This window comes from Anomaloglossus baeobatrachus, chromosome 10, assembly GCF_048569485.1.
Source record: "Anomaloglossus baeobatrachus isolate aAnoBae1 chromosome 10, aAnoBae1.hap1, whole genome shotgun sequence".
NCBI classification, from domain to species: Eukaryota; Metazoa; Chordata; class Amphibia; order Anura; family Aromobatidae; genus Anomaloglossus; species Anomaloglossus baeobatrachus.
The window spans coordinates 9,479,563-9,503,787 of NC_134362.1; the positions used below are offsets into that span (position 1 = coordinate 9,479,563).

At 44.7% G+C, this 24,225-nt stretch overlaps 1 protein-coding gene across 1 annotated transcript in view; it reads right to left on the bottom strand.

Moving 5' to 3' along the window:
- The window catches only part of LOC142255062 (vomeronasal type-2 receptor 26-like), a 61,062-nt gene extending 46,146 nt beyond the window's left edge, over positions 1 to 14,916 (bottom strand). The window contains exons 1-4 of the mRNA XM_075326501.1: positions 14,632 to 14,916; positions 13,333 to 14,098; positions 12,937 to 12,958; positions 725 to 1,013 (exon numbers count right to left, since the gene is read on the bottom strand). Coding sequence (XP_075182616.1) covers positions 725 to 1,013; positions 12,937 to 12,958; positions 13,333 to 14,098; positions 14,632 to 14,916 — 1,362 coding nt within the window. The remainder of the gene's footprint in view (positions 1 to 724; positions 1,014 to 12,936; positions 12,959 to 13,332; positions 14,099 to 14,631) is intronic.
- Between the last annotated feature and the right edge of the window lie 9,309 nt (positions 14,917 to 24,225).

The following is a 24,225-nucleotide window of genomic DNA, read 5'->3' on the forward strand; positions in this document are numbered from 1 at the left end:
CTGAAACGCGTAGACCTATGCCAATAATAAAGATACGTTAATCTGACATTGCAAGTGATCTTTTGGTGCGGCATTATCACCCCTCTCCACTATTCTCTATAATAGTGTGAGTCACAGAGTGACTTACACTATTACAGCGAAAAGCCAGCTAGTAATTAGCTTGGCTTTTTGCTGCTAGAACCGTTCTCGAATAGAACTCGAAATATCGAGCTTTTAGCAAAAAGCTCGAGTTCTAGTTCGATCTAGAACAGCCCCCAAAATCACTTGAACCTCGAACTGGAGGACCACGAACCACGAACCGCGCTCAACTCTAGTTATGAAGATGTCTCAAAGAAAGTTTGTAGAATGAATAAAGAAGATAAAATTTGAGTTCAAAGAAAATTTTTTCTGTGATGTGTTGCCCAAGTACAATGCCTATGGCAGTGACCGGTGACGAGATAGCGGACAAGACATCGAGGGCGCAAGTAAGTGTCACACCCCCCAGCCGGGGTGTAACACATGCACAATACTTGAGTGAGAAAGAAAAGCGGAGCAATGCGGCCATCACACGGCTCCCCCTACAGATGCACCTATGGACTTTCCCTTTATTCTTTTTCATCCCTCTGTTGAAGTTGATGAATACGTCTTTTTTCAATCAAGCTAACTACGCAACTGTCACTGTCAATCCTTCTAAAAAAAAAAAGCAAAGTTTATATTATGTGTGACTTACACCAAAGTGACTGACCTGTGAGTACGGATATATCCCCAGGAGCCGCGCCACAGGTAAAGCGGTCAATGAGTAATGATCTCCAATGAAACCAACAACCTTCTTCTTAGTACAGGAATAATTTGGTACCATCTTTCCGGGCCCAGATAAAATTTGTAGAATGCTCTTTATCGCCTTCCTGGGATCTGAACAAGAGTCATATAAGTGATATCCCAGAGTCTTGTTTGGTAGAATAAGAGGATTTTTATTGATTTCTTCAATAGAATAAAGAAAAGCCAAGAGATTCTTGTAGTAATAAAGGTATGGACTGAAATATAACGGGATTGATTTATAACTTGCATATCTGAAGTGTTTATATAGAATTTGTTTTAACATATTTCTTACATCTGTAATTTTATTAGTTAGTAAAAGTATCTCAATGAAAATAAACTTATAGCACAGCTTCAGCATAGGTTTATCAAAGATTGTGGTAGACATAGAGACTGAGCCAGAAGTGAAGGAAGTGCTGCTGAGGGAATTGCCAACAGATTGTTGCACATACAAGTACAATGTGGCAAGTGTCATTATCTTATTACTGTATATGAACTGTCTACCTCTGCTTATGTCCTTTAACCCCTTCATGACCTGTGACATACATGTATATCAAAGGTTGCATGCCGAGCCCGCATTTTTCTCAGCAGATGATGGCTGATTTAATAACCCACCTAATCTAATAGTAAGGGCGTGGTAATAGGTTGCTGGCTGGACACCATGTGCATACAAGTGTGAACAGTGCCCTATGCGCGCCACTAGTGTGCAATTTACCTTGCACCTGTGAAGTGTCCATCATGTTGAGAGGTTTGTCTGCATCCTGTTTGTGCATTAAATGTGTTGGCCTGGGCTAACTGGACTGGTTGCCCTTTTTTGCTGTGAGTACATTTTATAATACATTTTTTGGAGAGTTTTTATCTCCTCTTCTTGTTGCTATTTTTGATATTTATCAGTGTAGGGACCCGCAAGCGTGAGGATCCGTGATGAGGATTGTTGGCTTACGTACATTGGCCAATTTACAAACTAATACCTCACATTTATTTTATATGTATTTTTTTGCACTTTGATTATGCGGGGTGCAGCCGGGCCTCTTAATTAGAGATGAGCGAACTGGCCGTGGTTCGGCTCGAATTCGGTTCGCCGAACGGAGGTCTCATTCGAGTTCGGTTCGTCGAACGTTCGACGAACCGAACTCGAACCTATAGGCTATAATGGGAGGCAATCACAAACACATAAAAATGCATGATAAATGTACACAAACAGTTAATAAACATTGCCATAACACTTACCGGTCCCCGCGATCCCTCCTGCACTCTGTCTCCTGCCGCTATTCCATCCGATGATCGCTGAATCCTCCCGGTGACCAGCACTGCCAGCAGTGATGCAGGACCTATCGTGACGTCAAAATAGCCATGTGACCAGTCACGTGGCTATTATCTCATTGGCTACAGACTGGTCACATGACTATGACGCGTCATGTAGGACCTGCGAGTGCATCTCTCCGGTACACAGTGCACATTTGTGTATCGCTGTGTACCGGCGACATGCTCTAGCACACGGTCGACTCCCCGTTAGGAACCGGCTGACACAGCAACGCTAACCGCGGCTCCGGGAGCACCGTTGCTATGGTAACGCGTTACCGCTGTTACCGCTAGCAGCACTGATCTCTCACGGAGTGAAAGCTCCACGGGAAGCAGCGTCTTCCCCCATGCAGCAGTGATGTAGCAGAGCTGCATTTGTTGAACGAGAAAGACAGTAGACCTTGGATCGTGGAGGGCTGACAGGGGGTAATAAAGATGGAGTCTCTAATGTGTCTGTGTATTTATTTCTATTAAAGTATTTTTTCTCTGTGTGGTGTCTTTTTTTTAACCCTTTATTGGAGATTCTTAATGGCCGGGTCAAACGTGCCTGACATTAAGAATCTCTGGCTTAATACTGGCTAGTAAAACAAAGCCAGTATTAACTCATGATTACCCAACAAGCCACCCGGCTCCAGGGCTGTTGGAAGAGTTGGATACAGCGCCAGATGATGGCGCTTCTATGAGAGCGCCATTTTCTGGGACGGCTGCGGACTGAAATTCGCAGCAGAGGCGCCCAGAAACCTCGGGCTAACCTGTGCTGCGGATTCCAATCCCCAGCTACCTAGTTGTACCTGGCTGGACACAAAAATGGGGCGAAGCCCACGTCATTTGTTTTTTAATTATTTCATGAAATAAGTGAAATAATTAAAAAAAATGGGCTTCCCTATATTTTTGGTTCCCAGCCGGGTGCAAATAGGCAACTGGGGGTTGGAGGCAGATCGTGGCTGCCTGCTGTACCTGGCTAGCATACAAAAATATGGCGAAGCCCACGTCATTTTTTAAGTGGGCAAAAAACTTCTGCATACAGTCCTGGATGGAGTATGCTGAGCCTTGTAGTTCTGCAGCTGCTGTCTGCTCTTCTCTATACAGACAGACAGCAGCTGCAGAACTACAAGGCTCAGCATACTCCATCCAGGACTGTATGCAGAAGTTTTTTGCCCCCTGAAAAAATTATGTGGGCTTCCCCATATTTTTGTATGCTAGCCAGGTACAGCAGGCAGGTACGGCTGCCCTCAACCCCCAGTTGCCTATTTGTACCCGGCTGGGAACCAAAAATAAAGGGAAGCCCTTTTTTTATTATTTCATGAATTTCATGAAATAATTAGAAAACAAATGACGTAGGCTTCGCCCCATTTTTGTGTCCAGCCAGGTACAACTAGGCAGCTGGGGATTGGAATCCGCAGCACAGGTTGGCCTGAGCTTTCTGGGCCCCACTGCTGCGAATTGCAGTCTGCAGCCGCCTCAGAAAATGGCATTTTCATAGAAGCGCCATCTTCTGGCGCTGTATCCAACTCTTCCAGCACCTGCCTGCTATACCTGGCTAGCATACAAAAATATGGCGAAGCTCACGTCCTTTTTTTGTAGTTTTTTGGCAAAAAAAATAAAAAATGCTTTCCTGGATTTTCCATTGCCAGTGAAAGTAACACCAAGCAGTGGGGGTTAGCAGCCAGTAGCTGCTTGGATTACCCTTAGCTAGCAATACAAAAAATGCAGCGGGAGCCCATATATATTTTTTTTAATAATTTATTTAAATAACTAAAAACAAAATGGGCTTCCCTGTATTTTGATTGCTGGACATCACAGTGCTGTAAAAATAAATCTTTAAAAAAATGACGTAGCGCTCCGCGGTATTTTTGATTCTCAGTGCAGATAAAGCAGACAGCTATGGGTTGCCACCCCCATCTGCCTGCCGTTACCTTGGTTGGCAATCAAAATACAGGGAAGCCCATTAATTTTTTCTATTTAAAAAATAGTTAAAAAAAAAAAATGACGTTGGGTCCCCCCATTTTTGATAGCCAGCTAGGGTAAAGCAGACGGCTGTAGTCTGAAAACCACAGCTGGCAGCTTTACCGTGGTTGGGGATCCAATGTGGAGGTCCCCTCAGGCTCTTTATTTTATAAATATTAATAATTACACAATAAAAGTAGGGTCCCCCCCAAATTGGATCACCAGCCAAGGTAAAGCGGACAGCTGTGGTCTGGTATTCTCAGGGTGGGAAGGTCCATTATTGGGCCTTCACAGCCTAAAAATAGCAGGCCGCAGGCACCCCAGACGTAGCGCATCCACTAGATGCGCCAATCCTGGCGCTTCACCACAGCCCATCCCGTGCCCTGGTGCAGTGGCAAACGGGGTAATAAATCGGGTTGATACTAGCTGTAAAGTCACCTGAGATCAAGCCCAGCAGTTTGTGATGTCATGGCGTCTATTAGATACCCAACATCATAAACTGTCAGTACTAACAAAAAAAAAAATCGACAAAAGAAATTTATTTGAAAAAACAGTCCCCAAAACATTTCCTCTTTCACCAATTTATTGTAAGAAAAAAAATAAAGGGGTCCCACGACGACTCTGGACCGTCTAGAATATGGGGGGGAGACACTCAGGGAACGTATCCCCCATTTTCTAGGAGTGCGGACCCTTCATGTGAGGAGTGTGGGTGCAATGAATCTGCACTCACTCTCCCCGGGTCCACAGCAGCAGAGTCCATGTCGTAATGGTTGCTACCAAAGCTGCAATGCCCTGCTCATGAGGTAAGGGCATGCCTAATCAGGAGAACTACTGTAGAGGAAGCTCTGCTCACTGGTATATAGGTGCTCAGAGGTAATAATAGATAAAATTAGTGAGTAACCTCGGCACGCTAAATCTCCCAGACTAAGTCAGTAAGTCACAACGGATAGTAATTAGTGATGAGCGAGTATGCTTGTTACTACTCGGTACTCGCACGAGTATCACTGTACTCGGGCTACTCGGCGGGTACCGAGTAATTTCGCGATACTCGTGCTGTACTCGGGGTCTTCATCCCTGCATGTTGGCGCTCTTTTGAGAGCCAGCCCTCATGCAGGGATTGGCTGGCAGACCACTGCAATGCCACAGCCCTGTTAGTTGTGGAATTGCAGTGATTGGCCGGCCTGCACAGCGTGACCGAGCCTTTATACGAGCGGGCGCGCTGTGCTCTGTACACAGCCATCTCATATTCCCTGCTTTCCACGCCCACAGGCGCCTATGATTGGTTGCAGTGAGACACGCCCCCACGCTGAGTGACAAGTGTCTCACTGCACCCAATCACAGCAGCCGGTGGGCGTGTCTATACTGTGCAGTAAAATAAATAAATAATTTAAAAAAACGGCGTGCGGTCCCCCCAATTTTAATACCAGCCAGATAAAGCCATACAGCTGAAGGCTGGTATTCTCAGGATGGGGAGCTCCACGTTATGGGGAGCCCCCCAGCCTAACAATATCAGTCAGCAGCCGCCCAGAATTGCCACATACATTAGATGTGACAGTTCTGGGACTGTACCCGGCTCGTCCCGATTTACCCTAGTGCGTTGGCAAATCGGGGTAATAAGGAGTTAATGGCAGCCCATAGCTGCCACTAAATCCTAGATTAATCATGTCAGGCGTCTATAAGACACCTTCCATGATTAATCTGTAAATTACAGTTAAAACACACTCACCTGAAAAAATCCTTTATTAGAAATAAAAAACAATAACAAAGTCCCTCATCACCAATTTATTAACCCCGACAAACCCTCCATGTCCGGCGTACTCCACAGTCCTCCAGCGTCGCGTCCAGCTCTGCTACATTCAGGTGACAGGAGCAGCAGAAGACACCACCGCTCCGGTCAGCTTCACACAGCAACTGAGGTGAGTAGCGCGATCAGCTGCTGTCAGTCAGGTAACTCACGGCCACCGCTGGATCCAGCGGTGCCGCGATTAACCTCAGTGACAGCAGCTGATCGCTATACTCACCTCAGTTGCTGCATGGAGCTGACCGGAGCGGCGGTGAGTAGCGCGATCAGCTGAGCTGTCACTGAGGTTACTGCGGCCACCGCTGCATCCACCGCTGGATCCAGGTAACCACAGTGACAGCTCAGCTGATCGCTATACTCACCTCAGTTGCTGTGTGAAGCTGACCGGAGCGGCGGTGTATTCTGCAGCTCCTGTCACCTTCATGCAGCACAGCTGGACGCGACGCTGGAGGTCCGTGGATTACGCCGGACATGGAGGGTTTGTCGGGGTTAATAAATTGGTGATGAGGGACTTTGTTAGTGTTTTTTATTTCTAATAAAGGATTTTTCGGGTGTGTGTGTTTTTTAACTGTAATTTACAGATTAATCATGGAAGGAATCTCGGGGAGACGCCTGACATGATTAATCTAGAATTTAGTGGCAGCTATGGGCTGCCAATAACTCCTTATTACCCCGATTTGCCAACGCACCAGGGCAAATCGGGAAGAGCCGGGCACAGTCCCAGAACTGTCGCATATAATGTATGCGGCAATTCTGGGCGGCTGCTGACTGATATTGTTAGGCTCGGGGGCTCCCCATAACGTGGAGCTCCCCATCCTGAGAATACCAGCCTTCAGCCGTATGGCTTTATCTGGCTGGTATTAAAATTGGGGGGACCGCATGCCGTTTTTTTTAATTATTTAATTATTTATTTCACTGCACAGTATACACACACACACCGGCTGCTGTGTTTGGGTGCAGTGAGACACCTGTCACTCAGCGTGGGGGCGTCTCACTGCAACCAATCATAGGCGCCGAAAAGCAGGAAAGCAGGGAATACGAGATTGTTTAATGAGCGGCCGGCTTTTTCAAAAGAGGAAAAGTCGCCGGAGTTTAGTGAACAGCTGTGCAGCGCCGCGGCAGTGATGGGGGAACGGTAAGTAAGAGAGAGGGGGGGAACTAACCGACAGACTGTGAGAGGGGGACAGACAAGACAGAGAGAGACCGACAGAGCGAGACCGACGGGAGATAGCATGAAAAAAAAAATGACCGACATCGCTAGTAAAAAGCACAAAACGTGCGTTTTGGACATCGGAGTGCCACACAATGTTTTACGTAAAATCTTTCATGTATTAATCTCAAAAAGTAACATACACCAGCTCTATCTCACTATTGGGTATGTGCCCTTAACATTTCCGCCATGAAAATTCATTTTGGTGTCATTTTGGAAGGTTTTCTGGTGAGTCCGTAAAAATGGCGTAAAACGCGGACAAAATTGTTCACAGCTGTGACTTTTGAGTGATAAATGCTTCAAGGGGTCTTCCCCATGCTTTTGCCATGTCATTTGAGCACTCTTCTGAGACTTTTGTGACATTTTTAGGGTTTCTACATGCTGCCGGGGGTCATTTCATAAAAATACTCGGGTCTCCCATAGGATAACATTGGGCTCGGTGCTCGGGCCGAGTACACGAGTATCTTGGGATGCTCGGCCCGAGCCTCGAGCACCCGAGCTTTTTAGTACTCGCTCATCACTAATAGTAATGCAAAATCACTCTTTATTGGTCCGTATTAAGAAAAAAAAATTTTTCATAAGCATATATGTTTTTGTGCAAAACAAGTTACAAATGACGTTTCGGCCTGAGCCTTTGTCAGATTGGACTTATCTGCATGTAATCATGAAAAATGACAATAATCAGTATCACGTAAGAGTGTGAGAACAATAACATAAACTCGAACAATGTAGAGGTACAATTGGGATGCAGCAAAAAAATTGCAACACAGCAAGAAATGAAACACATGATACAAATGTCATAATACAGTACAAGGACAATATAGTAATGACAAATATGGGGTCAGAGAAGGCTTAGACAGCTCTGGTACGAAAGAGATGTCAATCATAAAGTAACATGTGCAGTAGGTGTAGAGCTACAGTATGCATGGCAGAGCTAATGGGTAGACCGACCATAGAAAAAGAACGGAGAAAAAGTGGAGAAAAAGTGGAGAAGAAGTGGAGAAGAAGTGGAGAAGAAGTGGAGAAAAAGTGGAGAAGAAGTGGAGAAGAAGTGGAGAAAAAGTGGAGAAGAAGTGGAGAAAAAGTGGAGAAAAAGTGGAGAAAAAATGGAGAAAAAGTGGAGAAAAAGTGGAGAAAAAGTGGAGAAAAAATGGAGAAAAAGTGGAGAAAAAATAGAGAAAAAGTGGAGAAAACGTGGAGAAAAATGGAGAAAAAGTGGAGAAAAAGTGGAGAAAAAGTGGAGAAAAAATGGAGAAAAAGTGGAGAAAAAAATGGAGAAAAAGTGGAGAAAAAGTGGAGAAAAAGTGGAGAAAAAGTGGAGAAAAAGTGGAGAAAAAATGGAGAAAAAGTGGAGAAAAAATGGAGAAAAAGTGGAGAAAACGTGGAGAAAAATGGAGAAAAAGTGGAGAAAAAGTGGAGAAAAAGTGGAGAAAAAATGGAGAAAAAGTGGAGAAAAAAATGGAGAAAAAGTGGAGAAAAAGTGGAGAAAACGTGGAGAAAAAGTGGAGAAAAAATGGAGAAAAAGTGGAGAAAAAGTGGAGAAAAAGTGGAAAAGAAGTGGAGAAAAAGTGGAGAAAACGTGGAGAAAAAGTGGAGAAAAAGTGAAGAAAAAGTGGAGAAAAGTGGAGAAAAAATGGAGAAAAAGTGGAGAAAAAGTGGAGAAAAAGTGGAGAAAAAATGGAGAAAAAGTGGAGAAAAAGTGGAGAAAAAGTGGAGAAAAAGTGGAGAAAAAGTGGAGAAAAAATGGAGAAAAAGTGGAGAAAAAGTGGAGAAAAAATGGAGAAAAAGTGGAGAAAAAGTGGAGAAAAAGTGGAAAAGAAGTGGAGAAGAAGTGGAGAAGAAGTGGAGAAGAAGTGTTTGTTCATGCCAGATGGGAGATAAATAATTTTTTACCGGCGCTGTCATTTACTGTAACGTGATCATCGGTGTACGCTGTATACCTGTGATCACGTGAGCGGGGACCGGAAAAAACGTCCTGAATCATGATCTCCAGGGTCTCAGCTAGCCCTGAAACCCCGGAGATTTTCTGACGCTGGGGGGCGTTATTCACTTATTTCTGACTGCTGTTTATAAACGGCAGATCAGAATAAGGCTACATTAACACGACCGATCCATTTTTGCGGTCTGCAAAAAACAGTCCGTTTTTTTCACGGGTGCATCCGTGTGGCATCCGTTTCCGTTCCGTAGACGGTCCGTATGTCATCTGTTTGTCATCCGTGTGCCTTCCGTTTTTTTTGTGTACTGCAAAAAAACTGAAGGAGGGTAAATGCATAAATTTACCCAGGATCCATAGCTTCATCCTACATGAGGTGGTCACATGTTCACTCCAGTGCCATTTTCTACTGCTTTTCACAGCGTAGAGCGCTCTGGTGATTTTCTTGTGCTTGTGCACTTCATATCAGTCTTTTCTGTCATTATAATGGCAGAAAGACACATAATGTCCCACTCTCCTGCATTTTGTAATTTTGCACCCTTTGGTGCCTTTCATGTGGCACTAAGGGGTGCTTAGCTTTGTATTTAGCCAAAAAAATGAAAAAAAAATGACGTAGGGTTCCCCCTATTTTTGTAGCCAGCTAGGGTAAAGCAGACAGCTGCAGCCTGCAGACCACATCTGGCAACCTCCCCTTGGCTGGTAATCCAAAACTGAGGGCACCCCACGCTGTTATTTTAAATTAAATAAATAATTAAAAAAAAAAAAACACGTAGGGGTCCCCCCAAAATTGGATCACCAGCCAAGGTAAAGCAGACAGCTGTGGTCTGATATTCTCAGACTAGGGAGGTCCATGGTTATTGGACTCTCCCCAGCCTAATTATAGCAGGCCGCAGCCGCCCCAGAAGTGGCGCATCCATTAGATGTGCCAATCCTGGTGCTTCGCCCCAGCTCATCCCGCGCCCTGGTGCGGTGGCAAACGGGGTAATATATGGGGTTAATACCAGATGTGTAATGTCACCTGGCACCAAGCCCTGGGGTTGGTGAGGTCAGGCGTCTATCAGATACCCGACATCACCAACCAAGTCAGTAATAAAAAAAAATAGACAACAAACACATTTTTATTTGAAAAAATACTCCCCAATACATTCCCTCTTTAACCAATTTATTAGAAAGAAAAACAAATCCAGGTCTGGTGTAATCCAAGGGGTTGCCATGACGATCCACACTGTCCCAGTCAATGAAGAGCAGAATGTTCCCCATTGGCTGGGAGAGCAGTGCAGTGACCTGAGCTAACATCAATGGGTCAGCCCAGGTCACTGCAGGGCATGACAAGTGCTGCTGTCAGCGAGGTACATTACCTGCGCTGATCTCCTGCACTGCCGACAGCACCTGTCACTGAGTTCAATGACCGCCGCCTTCACAGCCAAGTATCGCGAGAGGCCCGTGACGTCACCGCTAGTCAGTCTCGGGTCGGAAGCGAGAGAAGGTGATGTGACAAGCGGCGGCCATGGAGGACAGTGACAGCGCTGAGGTCGGGACTTCATCACCGCAGGTAAGCTGAGCGGGACCATGTGTGCAGAGTGCCAGGAGGACGTCAGTGTCATGGACTGCATGGCTGGGGACGTGTGTGTGTGTGTGTGTATGTATGTGTACATGCCGCGTGCAGGAGGGGGCGGAGTGAGCTGAGCGGGGAAGTGTGGGCTTCCTGCACGTAACTAGGATAAACATCGGGTTACTAACCAAAGCGCTTTGCTTGGATACCCGATGTTTATCTTGGTTACCAGCTTCTGGCAGGCTGCCAGCGATGGCTCCTGCACACTGTAGCTGTAAAAAGCCCTGCTTTTTGCTGCTAGAACCGTTCTCGAACGTATCTAGAACTATCGAGCTTTAGCAAAAAGCTCGAGTTCTAGTTCTATCTAGAACACCACCAAAAATCACTCGAACCGCGAACTGGAGAACCTCGAACCGCGAACCGCGCTCAACTCTACTCTTAATACGGCCGTGCATAGTGGAATTTCTGTCCCTTACGTGCTGCAGTGAGTTGTGTCCGAGTAACCCGCCTAATCTAATAGTAAGGGCGTGGTAATAGGTTGCTGGCTGGACACCATGTGCATACAAGTGTGAACAGTGCCCTATGCGCGCCACTAGTGTGCAATTTACCTTGCACCTGTGAAGTGTCCATCATGTTGAGAGGCTTGTCTGCATCCTGTTTGTGCATTAAATGTGTTGGCCTGGGATAACTGGACTGGTTGCCCTTTTTTGCTGTGAGTACTGATTTAATAAGCCATCATGTGCCTTTAACAGCTGCAAGTGGAGAGGATTTCCACCCCCTGTTGGTAACATGTTAATTTCAATCTCTGACAGTGGCATATAACATGTGCTGGCAGGGGGATGTGCCATTGCATCCTCCCATCGGTGCAGCTGTGAAGTGATGGCGGGGTGCCAATGGGTTTCCATGACAGTCAAGGGTCTGCTGATGACCCCATGCCTGTTATTACATATCTCCTGCAAAAAAAAACCTGTATCTGGCATTCATAGGAGTTTGTGATTTTAGCTATAGATAGCAATGTAGATGCACTGCTATGTATATTACAAGCGATTGGATGATCGCAGCTTCAAGTCAACTAAGAGGACTACTTAATACAGTAAAATGGTTAAAACCTCTTTTTCAAAATATGAAAAATAACTCATAAGAAGGTGTACTTTTTTCTTGTTATAGTTCATAATGGAGACAGTGTATGTTATGATCCGATGTTCAATGACTACAATGAGCACAATCTACCAGAGTCGTAGGTAATAACGTACCTACCGCAAGCCCTGAACTTAACACCACACTAGAAGTAGCCGGGCAGTATACCTGACAATCCTAGATGCCTCAAACCCAGCCAGAGGACTACATAACCTACAAGGCAGAAAGTGAACAAAACTATCTTGCCTCCGAGCAGATTTCCCCAAAGATCATAGGCAGCTTCTCACATGTACTGACTGTGAGCGAAGAGAGGCCACACTATACTAAATACAAAAGACAGGATAGGGAACTCTTGCGGTCGGTATGAAAAAACCCTATCAAAACGTCCTCCACGGAATGTGCAAAAAAGGAGGAGTAATCTAATACTCGCACATTCACAATCCGTACAAGACTCTGGTGAAATTGTAGACAAAAACTATTAATCACCCTGCTGACTAAGGGGTACTTCTCACATAGCGAGATCGCTGCTGAGTCACGGTTTTTGTGACGCAGCAGTGACCTCATTAGCGATCTCGCTGTGTGTGACACTGAGCAGCGATCTGGCCCCTGCTGTGAAATCGCTGCTCGTTACACACTGCTGGTTCATATTTTGGACGTTGTTCTCCCGCTGTGAAGCACATATCGCTGTGTTTGACAATGAGAGAGCAACGATCGGAATGTGCAGGGAGCAGGGAACCGGCGTCTGGCAGCCTGCGGTAAGCTGTAACCAAGGTAAATATGGGGTAACCAAGCAAAGCCCTTTGCTTGGTTACCCGATATTTACTTTGGTTACTAGCGTCCGCCGCTCTCAGGCTGCCAGTGCCGGCTCCCTGCTCCCTGCACACGTAGCCGGAGTACACATCGGGTAAATAAGCAAATCGGTTTGCTTATTAACCCGATGTGTTTTCTAGCTAGGAGTGCAGGGAGCCAGCTCTAAGCGGTGTGCGCTGGTAACCAAGGTAAATATCGGGTAACTAAGGGTAGTGCTTTGCTTGGTTACCTGATATTTACCTTAGTTACCAAGTGCAGCCTCGCTTCCACGCGTCGCTGGTGGCTGGGGGCTGGTCACTGGTGAGATCTGCCTGATTGACAGCTCACCAGCGATCATGTAGAGATGCACCAGCGATCCTGACCAGGTCAGAACGCTGGTGGGATCGCTGAAGCCTTGCTAAAGTGTGACGGTACCTTAACCCTTGCTAAAATAAATAGCATAGACTAACTAGGAAGATAAATCTTCCTTATCTGAAGGCACAAACAAAACAGGATATGATACAAAAAAAACCTTCAGAGATAATTCACAGAAGAATAAGCAAATAACACACGAAAAGTATGAAGCAAAACCATGAACTTAGCTTAGCTTGGTAGCGGGGAAGCCAGAGGGACAAGAGACAGACTCCTATAGTCTCTGGAATTTCAGACAACTGGCAGAGATAAACAGCCAGCACACACCTACATCCAAAATCAAGGTTTGAGCTGCAAACCAGGTGTGTAGAACTGGGGAACAGAATCTAACCACTAACCTTAGTGACCACAGGAGGGAGTCCAAGAGCGGAACTCCACCAGACAGTATTCACAACAGTACCGCCCCCCTTGAGGAGGGGGCACCGAACCTTTACCAGGACCTCCAGGACTATCCGGATGCGACTGATGAAAGACACAAACAAGCTCATCAGCATGAAACTCAGAGGCTAAAACCCAAGAGTTATCCTCCTGTCCATATCCCTTCCACTTCACAAGGTACTGTAGTCTACATCTAACAAGACGAGAATCCAGGATCTTCTCCACCTCATACTCCAACTCACCATCGACCAACACTGGGTCAGGAGGGGCCGCAACGGGAAGCACAGGCTCAACATGTCTCCTTAACAAGGATTTATGGAAAACATTATGAATGTTGAAAGTATTTGGAAGAGCCAAACAAAAAGAGACAGGATTAATCACCTCCACTATACAATAAGGGCCAATAAAACAAGGCTTAAACTTAGGTGAAGAAACCCGCAAAGGAATAAATCTGGAGGAAAGGCAAACCAGATCCCCCACACGAAGCCGAGAACCAACACACCGACGTCGGTTAGCAAACCGCTGGGCACTTTCCTGAGACTGAGCCAAATTATCAAACACACGGTCCCAGATCAGCTGCAAACGCTGAACCACCGAATCAACACCCGGGCAGGCAGAAGGCGCATCCTGCCCAGAGGAAAAGCGAGGATGAAATCCAAAATTGCAAAAGAAGGGGGACACCAAAGTGGCCAAACTGGCTCGATTGTTAAGGGCAAACTTGGCCAAAGGCAAAAACTCAAACCAATCATCCTGATCGGCCAACATAAAACATCGTAGATAGGTTTCCAAGGTCTGATTGGTTCTCTCCGTCTGACCATTAGACTGGGGATGAAATGCAGATGAAAATGACAACTTAACCCCCAGCTTACTACAAAAGGACCTCCAAAACTTGGAAACAAACTGAGTCCCCCTGTCGGACACAATATTCTCCGGAATGCCATGCAAACGCAAAACATGCAGAAAAAAACAAGGAGACCAACTCCGAGGAAGACGTCAACTTGGACAAAGGCACCAAATGTACCATCTTAGAAAACCGGTCACAAACGACCCAGATGACAGTCATCTCCCCGAGAGACATGGAGCTCAGAAATAAAATGCATGGATATATGCATCCATGGCTTCTCAGGTACAGGCAATGGCAGGAGCAACCCACTAGAATGCGAGCAAGAAGGCTTCGTTCGCGCGCAAGTCTCACAGGACTGCACAAAGGCACGCAGATCACGGGACAAGGAAGGCCACCAAAATGATCTGCTAACTAGGTCCCTGGTACCAAAAATACCAGGATGACCAGTCAATGCAGAACAGTGACAGGACACCACCCTCTTAGTCCATGCCTCAGGAACAAATAATCTTACCGCAGGACATCTCTCTGGCTTATTCGCCTGGAAGTTTTTAAGAGTCCGTCTGAAATCAGGCAAAACAGCAGACAAAACAACTTTCTCCTTGAGGATACCAACAGGCTCCAAGGATTTGAGAGAATCAGGGACAATGCTCCTAGAAAGGGCATCCGCCTTAACGTCCTTAGATCCCGGAGGATAGGACACCACAAAATCAAAGCAAACAAAGAACAAAGACCAATGGGCCTGCCTAGAATTCAGCCTCTTCGCTGACTCAAGATAGATCAAATTCTTATGATCCATCAGGACAACAAAACGATGCCTAGCCCCTTCGAGCCAATGTTTTCACTCCTCAAAGGCCCATTTCATGGCCAGTATTTCCCGATCGCCAACATCATAATTCCGCTTGGCAGAAGAAAATTTCTGAGAGAAGAAGGCACATGGTCTCAATTTAGAATCCTTAGGATCCCTCTGGGACAGAACAGCTCCGGCACCAATTTCAAAAGCATCAATTTCAACTTGAAAGGGGCAAGACAAATCCGGTTGACACAAAACAAGAGCCGAAGTAAAACGTCTCTTTGGCTGCGACCGCACTTTGCGTTCACCTACTTGCAGTTCTAAACGCACATTTTGTGCTTAATTGATTTGACCAAAGTTGCCTTTTTCAGAAATTTAGCGCTGAAAATGCATGCGTATTTGCCGCGTTTTTGATGCGTTTTCAGCGCTTTTTACCTGCTTTTCCACCTGCGTTTTGTAAATCAAGACACTGCTAAATAAAGGTTAAACATTCAAATATGTTGAAAAAAGAGAAAAAAAAGGATTAAATACATAAGTTCAAAAATTAAAAAGAAAATAGAAATATATAATGGAATTATAGCGGTAATATAGTATTTAATAGAAAAATAGCACTAAAATTAACAATTTCATTAATTTAATTGTCGGATTTTGTATGTGTGTAAAGGGACATATGAAATCATTAATTTAATGGGCAAAAAGCATGTGTTTTGTAAGTCCAAAACGCATGTTTTCTGCACTGAAAAAGCAGGTAAAACGCAGGAATTTGTAGGAATCTTGTTTTTTGCCATTTCTCATTGACTACAATGTTAGCAAAACGCACCCAAAATGGCAAAAACAATTGACATGCTGCTTCTTTGAACGCATGTTTTTTGCCACAATATATGCAAATTAACCGCAGCGTTTAGAAACGCAAAGTGCGGTCTAGAAATACCCATTTTCCATATCCTTTGCTGTGAAATCAAAACGCATGCCATTTGGCATGAAAAAGGTGCTTCTCAAAATGCACCTAAAAGCACCTAAAATGCAGGTGGAAACGCAAAGTGTGGTCACACCCTTAAGCTCCAGAAAAGCAGAAACCGCCTCAGGAGTCCAGTTCTCCACATCAGCCCCTTTTCTGGTCAGATCAGACAGCGGTTTAACGATACTAGAAAAATTCGCAATAAACTTCCGATAGAAGTTAGTAAACCACAAAAATTTCTGGAGACCTTTGACAGAAGAGGGTTGAAGCCATTTGTGAATAGCCTGAACCTTCTCCTGGTCCATCTCAATGGTGAAAGGAGACAAAATGAAACCCAAAAAAGAAACCTTCTGAACCCCAAAAAGGCACTTGGACCCCTTGACAAACAAGGAATTATCGCGAAGGACCTGAAAAACCTTCCTGACCTGGTCCACATGAGAATCCTAATCCAGTGAAAAAATCAAAATGTTGTACAGATACACAATCAAAAACTTGTCGATAAAACATCGAAAAAACTCATTCATGAGGGACTGGAAAACAGATGGGGCATTCGTAAGTCCGAACGGCATCACGGTGTATTCGAAATGGCATTCGGGCGAATTGAATGCCGTTTTCCATTCATGACCCTGCTTAATACGAACCAGATTATATGCCCCCCTCAAATCAATCTTAGTGAACCAACATGCTCCCTTAATTCTGGCGAACAAGTCAGAAATCAATGGCAACGGATATTTGAATTTCACCGTAATCTTGTTAAGCTGCCGATAATCAATGCAGGTTCTCAGGGAGAAATCCTTCTTAGAAACAAAAAAGAACCCCGCACCCAAAGGTGAAGAAGAAGGTCTGATGTGTCCCTTCTCCAAGGCCTCCCTAATATAAGCCCTCATAGCCTCGTGTTCTGGCACAGACTGATTGAAAAGTCTTCCCTTAGGGAACTTACTACCTAGTATCAAGTCAATGGCACAGTCACACTCCCTATGCGGAGGAAGGGGACCAGATTTAGGTTCATCAAAAACCTCCTGAAAATCAGACAGGAACTCAGGGATCCCTGATACAGATGCGGATATTGTTCTTAGAGGCAAAGCATTATGTATCCCCTGACCGCCCCAACTAGTAACAGACGTGTACTGCCAATCCAATAGCGGATTATGAGTCTGCAGCCATGGGTACCCCAACACGACAACATCATGCAAATCTTGCAAGAGAAGAAACTGACACTCCTCAGAATGATAGGGTGCCATACGCATAGTCAAGACCGTCCAAAACTGTGGCTTATTCTTTGCCAAAGGAGTTGCATCAATCCCTCTCAAAGGAATAGGGACCTGCAAGGACTGCAACGGAAAACCACAACTCTTGGAAAACTTCAAATCCATGAGATTCAATGCAGCACCTGAGTCCACAAATGCCATCACAGTAAAAGATGATAACGAGCAGACCAGTGACACAGACAACAAAAATTTAGGCTGTATATTATTGATGGAAAAGGAGCTGGCAATCCTCAAACTCCACTTAGGACAAGCCGAAATTACATGAGATGGTTCTCCGCAATAAAAACACAGCCTATTTTTCCAACTGAAACTCTGTCGATCACCACGAGATAATGTCCTATTACACTGCATAGGTTCTGGAATGTGATCAACAGATGCAGAAGCCTGATTTCCAGGCTGAAAACTGAGTCATTCAGATTTACGCTCCTGCAAACGCCTGTCAATCTGAATAGCAAGAGACATTGAATTATTCAGACCTGACGGCGTGGGGAAACCCACCATCACATCTTTAACGGCTTCAGAAAGGCCTTTTCTGAACAGCGCTGCTAAAGAATCATCATTCCATTTAGTCAACACTGACCATTTTCTAAACTTTTGACAATAAATTTCAGCTGTCTCAGAACCCTACTGCAAGGCCAGCAAGGCTTTTTCTGCTTGATCTACCGAATTAGGCTCATCATAAAGTAGACCCAAAGCCTGAAAAAAGGAATCAACACTATGAAAAACAGGATTCTCAGAAGACAGAGAAAAGGCCCAATCCTGTGGGTCACCACGCAGCAAGGAAATAATTATCTTAACCTGCTGTACGGCGTCACCAGAGGATTGCGGTTTCAGTGTCAGATATAATTTACAGTTATTTTTGAATCTCAAAAATTTTGACCGATCACCAGAAAAAGTTAGGAATAGGAATGTTAATTTCAGATACAGAAGGCTGAGTAACATAATCTGCTATACCCTGAACTCTAGCTTGCAAGCTGGTCCAAGCGAGCAGCCAAATCCTGTGCACTCATACTGAAGAAGTAATAATCAAACACCCTGATTACAAGAGGGGAAAAAAAAATATTTCAAAACACCTCCCCCCCCTGCTTCTGTGGAACAATAATCAGTAGCCAGTTGTACTGTTATGATCCGATGTTCAATGACTACAATGAGTACAATCCACCAGAGTCATAGGTAATAACGTACCGACTGCAAGCCCTGAACTTAACACCACACCAGAAGCAGCCAGGCAGCAATGACAATCCTAGATGCCTCAAACCCAGCCGGAGACTACATAACCTACAAGGCAGAAAGTGAAAAGAAACTATCTTGTCTCAGAACAGATTTCCCCAAAGATCATAGGCAGCCTCCCACATGTACAGACTGTGAGCAAAGATTAAAAAGACATACACAGTTAGAGCAAGATGGAGCAAAGAGAGGCCACACTATACTAAATACAAAAGACAGGATAGGGAACTCTTGCGGTCGGTATGAAAAAACCCTATCAAAACTTCCTACATGGAATGTGCAAAAAAGGAGGAGTAATCTAATACTCGCACATTCACAATCCGTACAAGACTCTGGTGAAATTATAGGAAAAAAACTAGCAGCTACCCTGCTGACTAACCCTTGCTAAAATAAATAGCATAGAATGACTAGGAAGATAAATCTTCCTTATCTGAAGGCACAAACAAAACAGGATACGATACAAAAAAAACCTTCAGAGATAATTCACAGAAGCATAAGCAAATAACATACGAAAAGTAGGAAGCAAAACCATGAACTTAGCTTAGCTTGGTAGCGGGGAAGCCAGAGGGACAAGAGACAGACTCCTATAGTCTCTGGAATTTCAGACAACTGGCAGAGATAAACAACAAGCACACACCTATATCCAAAATCAAGGTTTGAGCTTCAAATCAGGTGTGTAGAACTGGGGAAAAGAATCGAACCACTAACCTCAGTGACCACAGGAGGGATTCCAAGAGCGGAACTCTACCAGACAGTATTAACAACAAGTGTGGCTGTTCTTGTTTATAAGGGAAGACAGTGTGACAGTTATAGTTCAAGCATGAGGACAGAGTAGTGCTTATAGTTCATAAGAGTGGGAAATGTGGTGGTATGGATTTAAATTTAGGTTGATGCCATTCATATGATACGCATCTATCCCTTTGACACCTGCACTCCAAATTAGTAATTAAAGACCTTTATCGCATGCAATATATATCTCTACACAATTAAAGACAGCCAGTCATGATCGATGCAGAATTCTGATTTATTGAGGAAGTGCAAAAGATAATATAAGAAGCCCCTTGGCTGAGGGCCAGGGGTGCCTACTATAATCCTATTGGTTAAGTTGCAAAAAGAGTTTACGTCGAGTAATATATTTGTATGCATTTCATAATGTTATATTAAGCTCACTCAGCATGTATTAGAATAATGGTATGTCTTATGATTAAGGGAAAGTCCCAAAATCTGAAGTAACTAGACATGGATGTGTTAGATAAAATCAAGCACATTTTATTAGTCCAGCATTTTTGGTTATATTCAATATGTATTAAATTCCATCCATAACAGTCCCCCCTTTTGAAGATAGCAAAAAATCTTTTTCCCATTTTTCATTAAGTCCATCCATCTGTCCCAGTATGTTCTAGCGTGTCTTGGAGTATATATTATGCAGGGTGTTCCTAAGCTGACCCTATGACTGGGGACCCTGTGCTATCCCTCATCCCAATGGTAGACCTAAAGGTGGTTAGGACCGAGCCTCCAGCGTATCCCTATCTAACTAACAGACCTTGATCTAACATCCCCATACCCTGATCCCAGGACTAGGCAAGACACGCTATATATCATCTCCCATAAGGACAGACCAAATAGACTCATTCAGCAAATGATCGAAGGGGAATAGAAAGCACAGGTTGGAAGAAAGAAATCAGTTCCTGTCCCTTAAGTGTCCTCTTGGCCATGCTCCACAGTGGCATACAGGATCCAAGGAGAAGGGGGAGGAGTAGGAGGCGGTGGTGGTAGTCCTCTCATCAGTTCATATTCACCGGGGTTGGTTGCACTCAGAGCCTCATATTCCTCAGGCGGTGGTGGAATATCATCAAAAGCGGCATGCATGGTCATCGTCTCATCCATAGATTTAGATATCATCTTCCTGATGCATGGAGCTACGCAGCACATGGTCAAGGCCAACACTGTCAAGACACAGATAACAATTATTCCTAATTTAATAAGTGCATCTTGCAACCCTCTCCACCAACCAAACCAAGTGTCCAATTGTTGTGTGCCTGAGTTTTTGGCCAGTTCCTTGGACAAGTCAGTGAGACCTTTTAGGGCTTTAGTTATGCTACCATCGGGGCCAGTATTATTGGGTATGTAAGTAAAGCAGTTAGATCCTATCATTTTACAGACCCCCCTTTTTTGCCAGGAATGTCATGTTAAGGGCCATCCTATTTTGAAAGGCCATAACTGAGGTGGGTCCTAGTTGCTCAACAATTCCTTTTAGGGCGTCTCTGGTGTAATTTGCGAAGCGTTGTTGGTTGTAATACAGGTAGTTTATCCAATCTACATTTTTGTCCAAACAGAATTGCAATTTGTTTTTTGATGCTTTACATCCATTTAGTGCAAGGAATTGTAACAGTGAGATCGAGTTTTCCTGGGCCTCTTCCAGAGAATCACAGCAGAGCAGGAGATCATCAACATACTGAAGCAGAACTACATTGGGGTGAGTCATTCTCCATGGTTCTAATACATCAGTCATTGCTTGGCTGAACATTGATGGGCTGTTCTGGGCCCCTTGGGGCATCACTGTCCATGTATACTGTTGGCCCTCATGGGTAAAAGCAAAAAGATGTTGACAATTTGAACTTATTGGGACACTGAAGAAAGCATTAGCTAGATCCACAACCGTAAAGCAGGATGCAGTAGGAGAGATTGATGCTAGCACAGTATGTGAGTTAGGCACAATTGGAGTGTTCAGCACTGTGGCTTCATTAACTGCACGCAAGTCCTGTACCATCCTGTACTTGGCTGGTTCTTCTTTCTGTGTTTTCTTTTTGGAATGGACTGGAAACAACGGTGTGTTAAAAGGGAGATTTGGTGGGAATGATTGCTCCATTCTTGAGATAGCATTCTAACTGATGAGAGATTACAGCAGACTGTTGAATGGAGAGCGGGTATTGTGGCTTGCGGGGAGGTAGGGCTCCCGGTTTTAGTCTTCACCTCCACTGGCTGGACTGGAAGTCTTCCAATATCCTCCGGGCCTTGTGACCAGAGTGTATCAGGGACCTGTGACAGCCAGGTGTCAGAGGTGGGCTTCACATCTTCGGATATACAGAAGAGACCGAACACTTGGGACACTTCATCCTGATCCAGTGGGGTAGTTAAAGAGACAGTACCATCATTGTTGAAAGAGATACGTGCATGCAATTTCCTGAACAGATCTGTGCCTAATAGATTGACTGGACATGTGTTTGATACAACGAGCTGTGAAAGCATACTGTGTGTAGGTTGTAAGCTGAGATTTAAAGGACATGTCATTGGGGTATTTCAAGTTGTTCCATCAATACCCACACATGGGACAACTTCATTTGTGAGACAATCTGGGTCAGGTAAATCTGCAAACCTAATGACACTTCTGGCTGCACCAGTATCCACCAAAAAGGGAATGGATTTCCCTTCTACTTCCACTTGTATGGTAGGAGTAGGACTGCTAGCTTGCTTGGGAGTATGATTGAATAGCAGGTGAAAAGACGGTGGTGGATCCAGCTTGCCAATCTCCTATTGAAGAGGAGGGGGAGGTGGGGGAGGCAGATCACATGGCGATTTTCTGCTGATGGTCGTTGTGTTGAAGGACTGTTTTACACCTTCTTTTGATATGACCAGGCTGTCCACACCCATAGCAGATGATGTTGGACTTCTTGCGTCCCTGATTCTCTCCGGGTGACTGTGCAAGTAGCACATTTGTACGTGGGGTGGTCTTGGACACTGCTAGATTCATCTCCACACCTCTTGCCACTTGAAAGAGGGTGTCTTGGTCCTTCACTCTGTAGTCAGGAGTTACCAGCTGCAGTTGTTTGCGTATGAGCTCTCGGAGACCGGAGACAAAGGATTGTACCCATGTCTGTGTGTGGGCTTTCTCTCTATAGATGAACCCCAAGTCTAAAAACATCTGGTTGAGTCGGTGATAGAATTTCTCCACCGTCTCTCCCTTCTCCTGTACCATGTCTTGTAGAGAGACAGACTGGTGTGTAAGACGTTCTTTTGCCCACTCACAGAGCATGTGGCAGAACTGTTCCCCTGACTCATAGGTCTGCAAATAAGCTGGAGAGGCCCCAAACCCTAACTCTAAACCTGGTTCCATTACTGGCCAGAAAGAATCCCTAGCTTTAATTTGGGTGAGCCCATACAAATCAGCATATGTGGCAGAGTGGGTTTTATGAATTTGGCACATCTTCCTATAAAAAGGCATGGGATGCAAATCAGGATCAGGAAGAGAATTCACAAGGACTGCAGCCTCCTGGGGCTTCCATGTCACATATTTGGGGCGTTCTTGTCTGGGACTATTGTGATCATGGTGTGATGCAGTGTGTGGGCTGACGTCCTCAAATAAGGACAGCACCTGTGGTTTTTCTCTATAGCTGGAGATTGTAGGTTTGGTCTCTACTGGGGACAGTTTTGGTGGTGGTATGGATGTAAAATCATTGTCATTTTCCTGCCCCCCCTCGGTGGCTTCTGTTGCTCCAGCAACAAATAGGCCAGTGGCCTTGGGTCTTAAAATGGCTTCTGAAACGGAACTGGGTGCGGCACGACCTGAAATGGTGTCTGGAGAAGCTAGGGAGAGCGGTACATAGGGCATGCCCTCCGCAGTCACGACAGGAAATAATGGGGTGGGCTTACATGGACGTGGGGCCCCACACACTGCACAAGTTTCATGCCAATTGGGATTTTGAGTTAGACAAACTACACAAGTCCAACCCTCTGGGGATGACTTATAGGGCGGTGGGCGTTGCTTTCTAATGGGCTTGGCCACTTCCTGAGGTGCCATTTTCTGAGCTGGTGCAATATAATAATAATAATATAATAGTAATATTTATTCATTTATATAGAATATAGAAATATCTACCATCTCCATCACATTCCTCTTTTCATGCCAAATTTTTAACATCTTTAGACGTTCTATACCATGCCTCAGCATCCATAAGGAGATCTTTATCTTTCAAAACCCCTCACTTATTCAACAAGACATCTTTCCATTCCTGCTCCTCTAATCTCCCTTTCCTGGCAGTAATCCCTGCCACCTTGAGGAGAGACTTCATATTTTTAACGTACTTCCTCCCTTCTCACTCACTTACTAATTCCTTTGCCGTGAGCTTGACAGGTGTGGACTGATTAGACCCCATCTTCAAAGGGCAAACGACCTAAAACCAACACTTCAATCCGGATGCCTGGTCTATTCAGCAATACACTTCTCCTCTGCACCAGCAACTATGCACATCCAGAGAATTAAACAGAAAGACGAAGAAGTGTCACGTGGGTGATAAGAAATTACACACCCTCACTATACGCCAGCTGTTGTTGATACCTCGAGTACTAGTAAAATCTGTTCACACTATATACACCTCATGAGTACGGTCCATCCAAGACTCAATAACACTGATTAAGACCGAGGTTAGGGATTCTACTAATGTATTCTTAAAGTATACATCGCCATCCACCAAGCAAACAATGAGCCAGTGTACAAACGTTCAACTCACTGCTTAGCGGAAACCGTACCAGGTAACAGTCAGGGCTCTTTCACCCACCTTTATAACTCTGCACCAGTACCTTAAAAACACCCCTTTCAAATTCTCTTTCCATCGAGGACCAGGCTCCCGGGCCTTATCAAACATCAATTATCAACCGGACACGTCACACATCGGTGTATATCAGCAGTATACCTTTTCCCTCACAAACAGTTAACTTTACAGAGTACAATTTTCTTTTTTTCTTTTTTTTGTCACACAGCTGCTATTTCACCATGAACACTTCCTCATTTCTGCTGTAAGCCACCATAGCACAGAACTTCCCGTTTTTCCAGATAAGCATGATGACAGGTGTCAAAGTATTAAT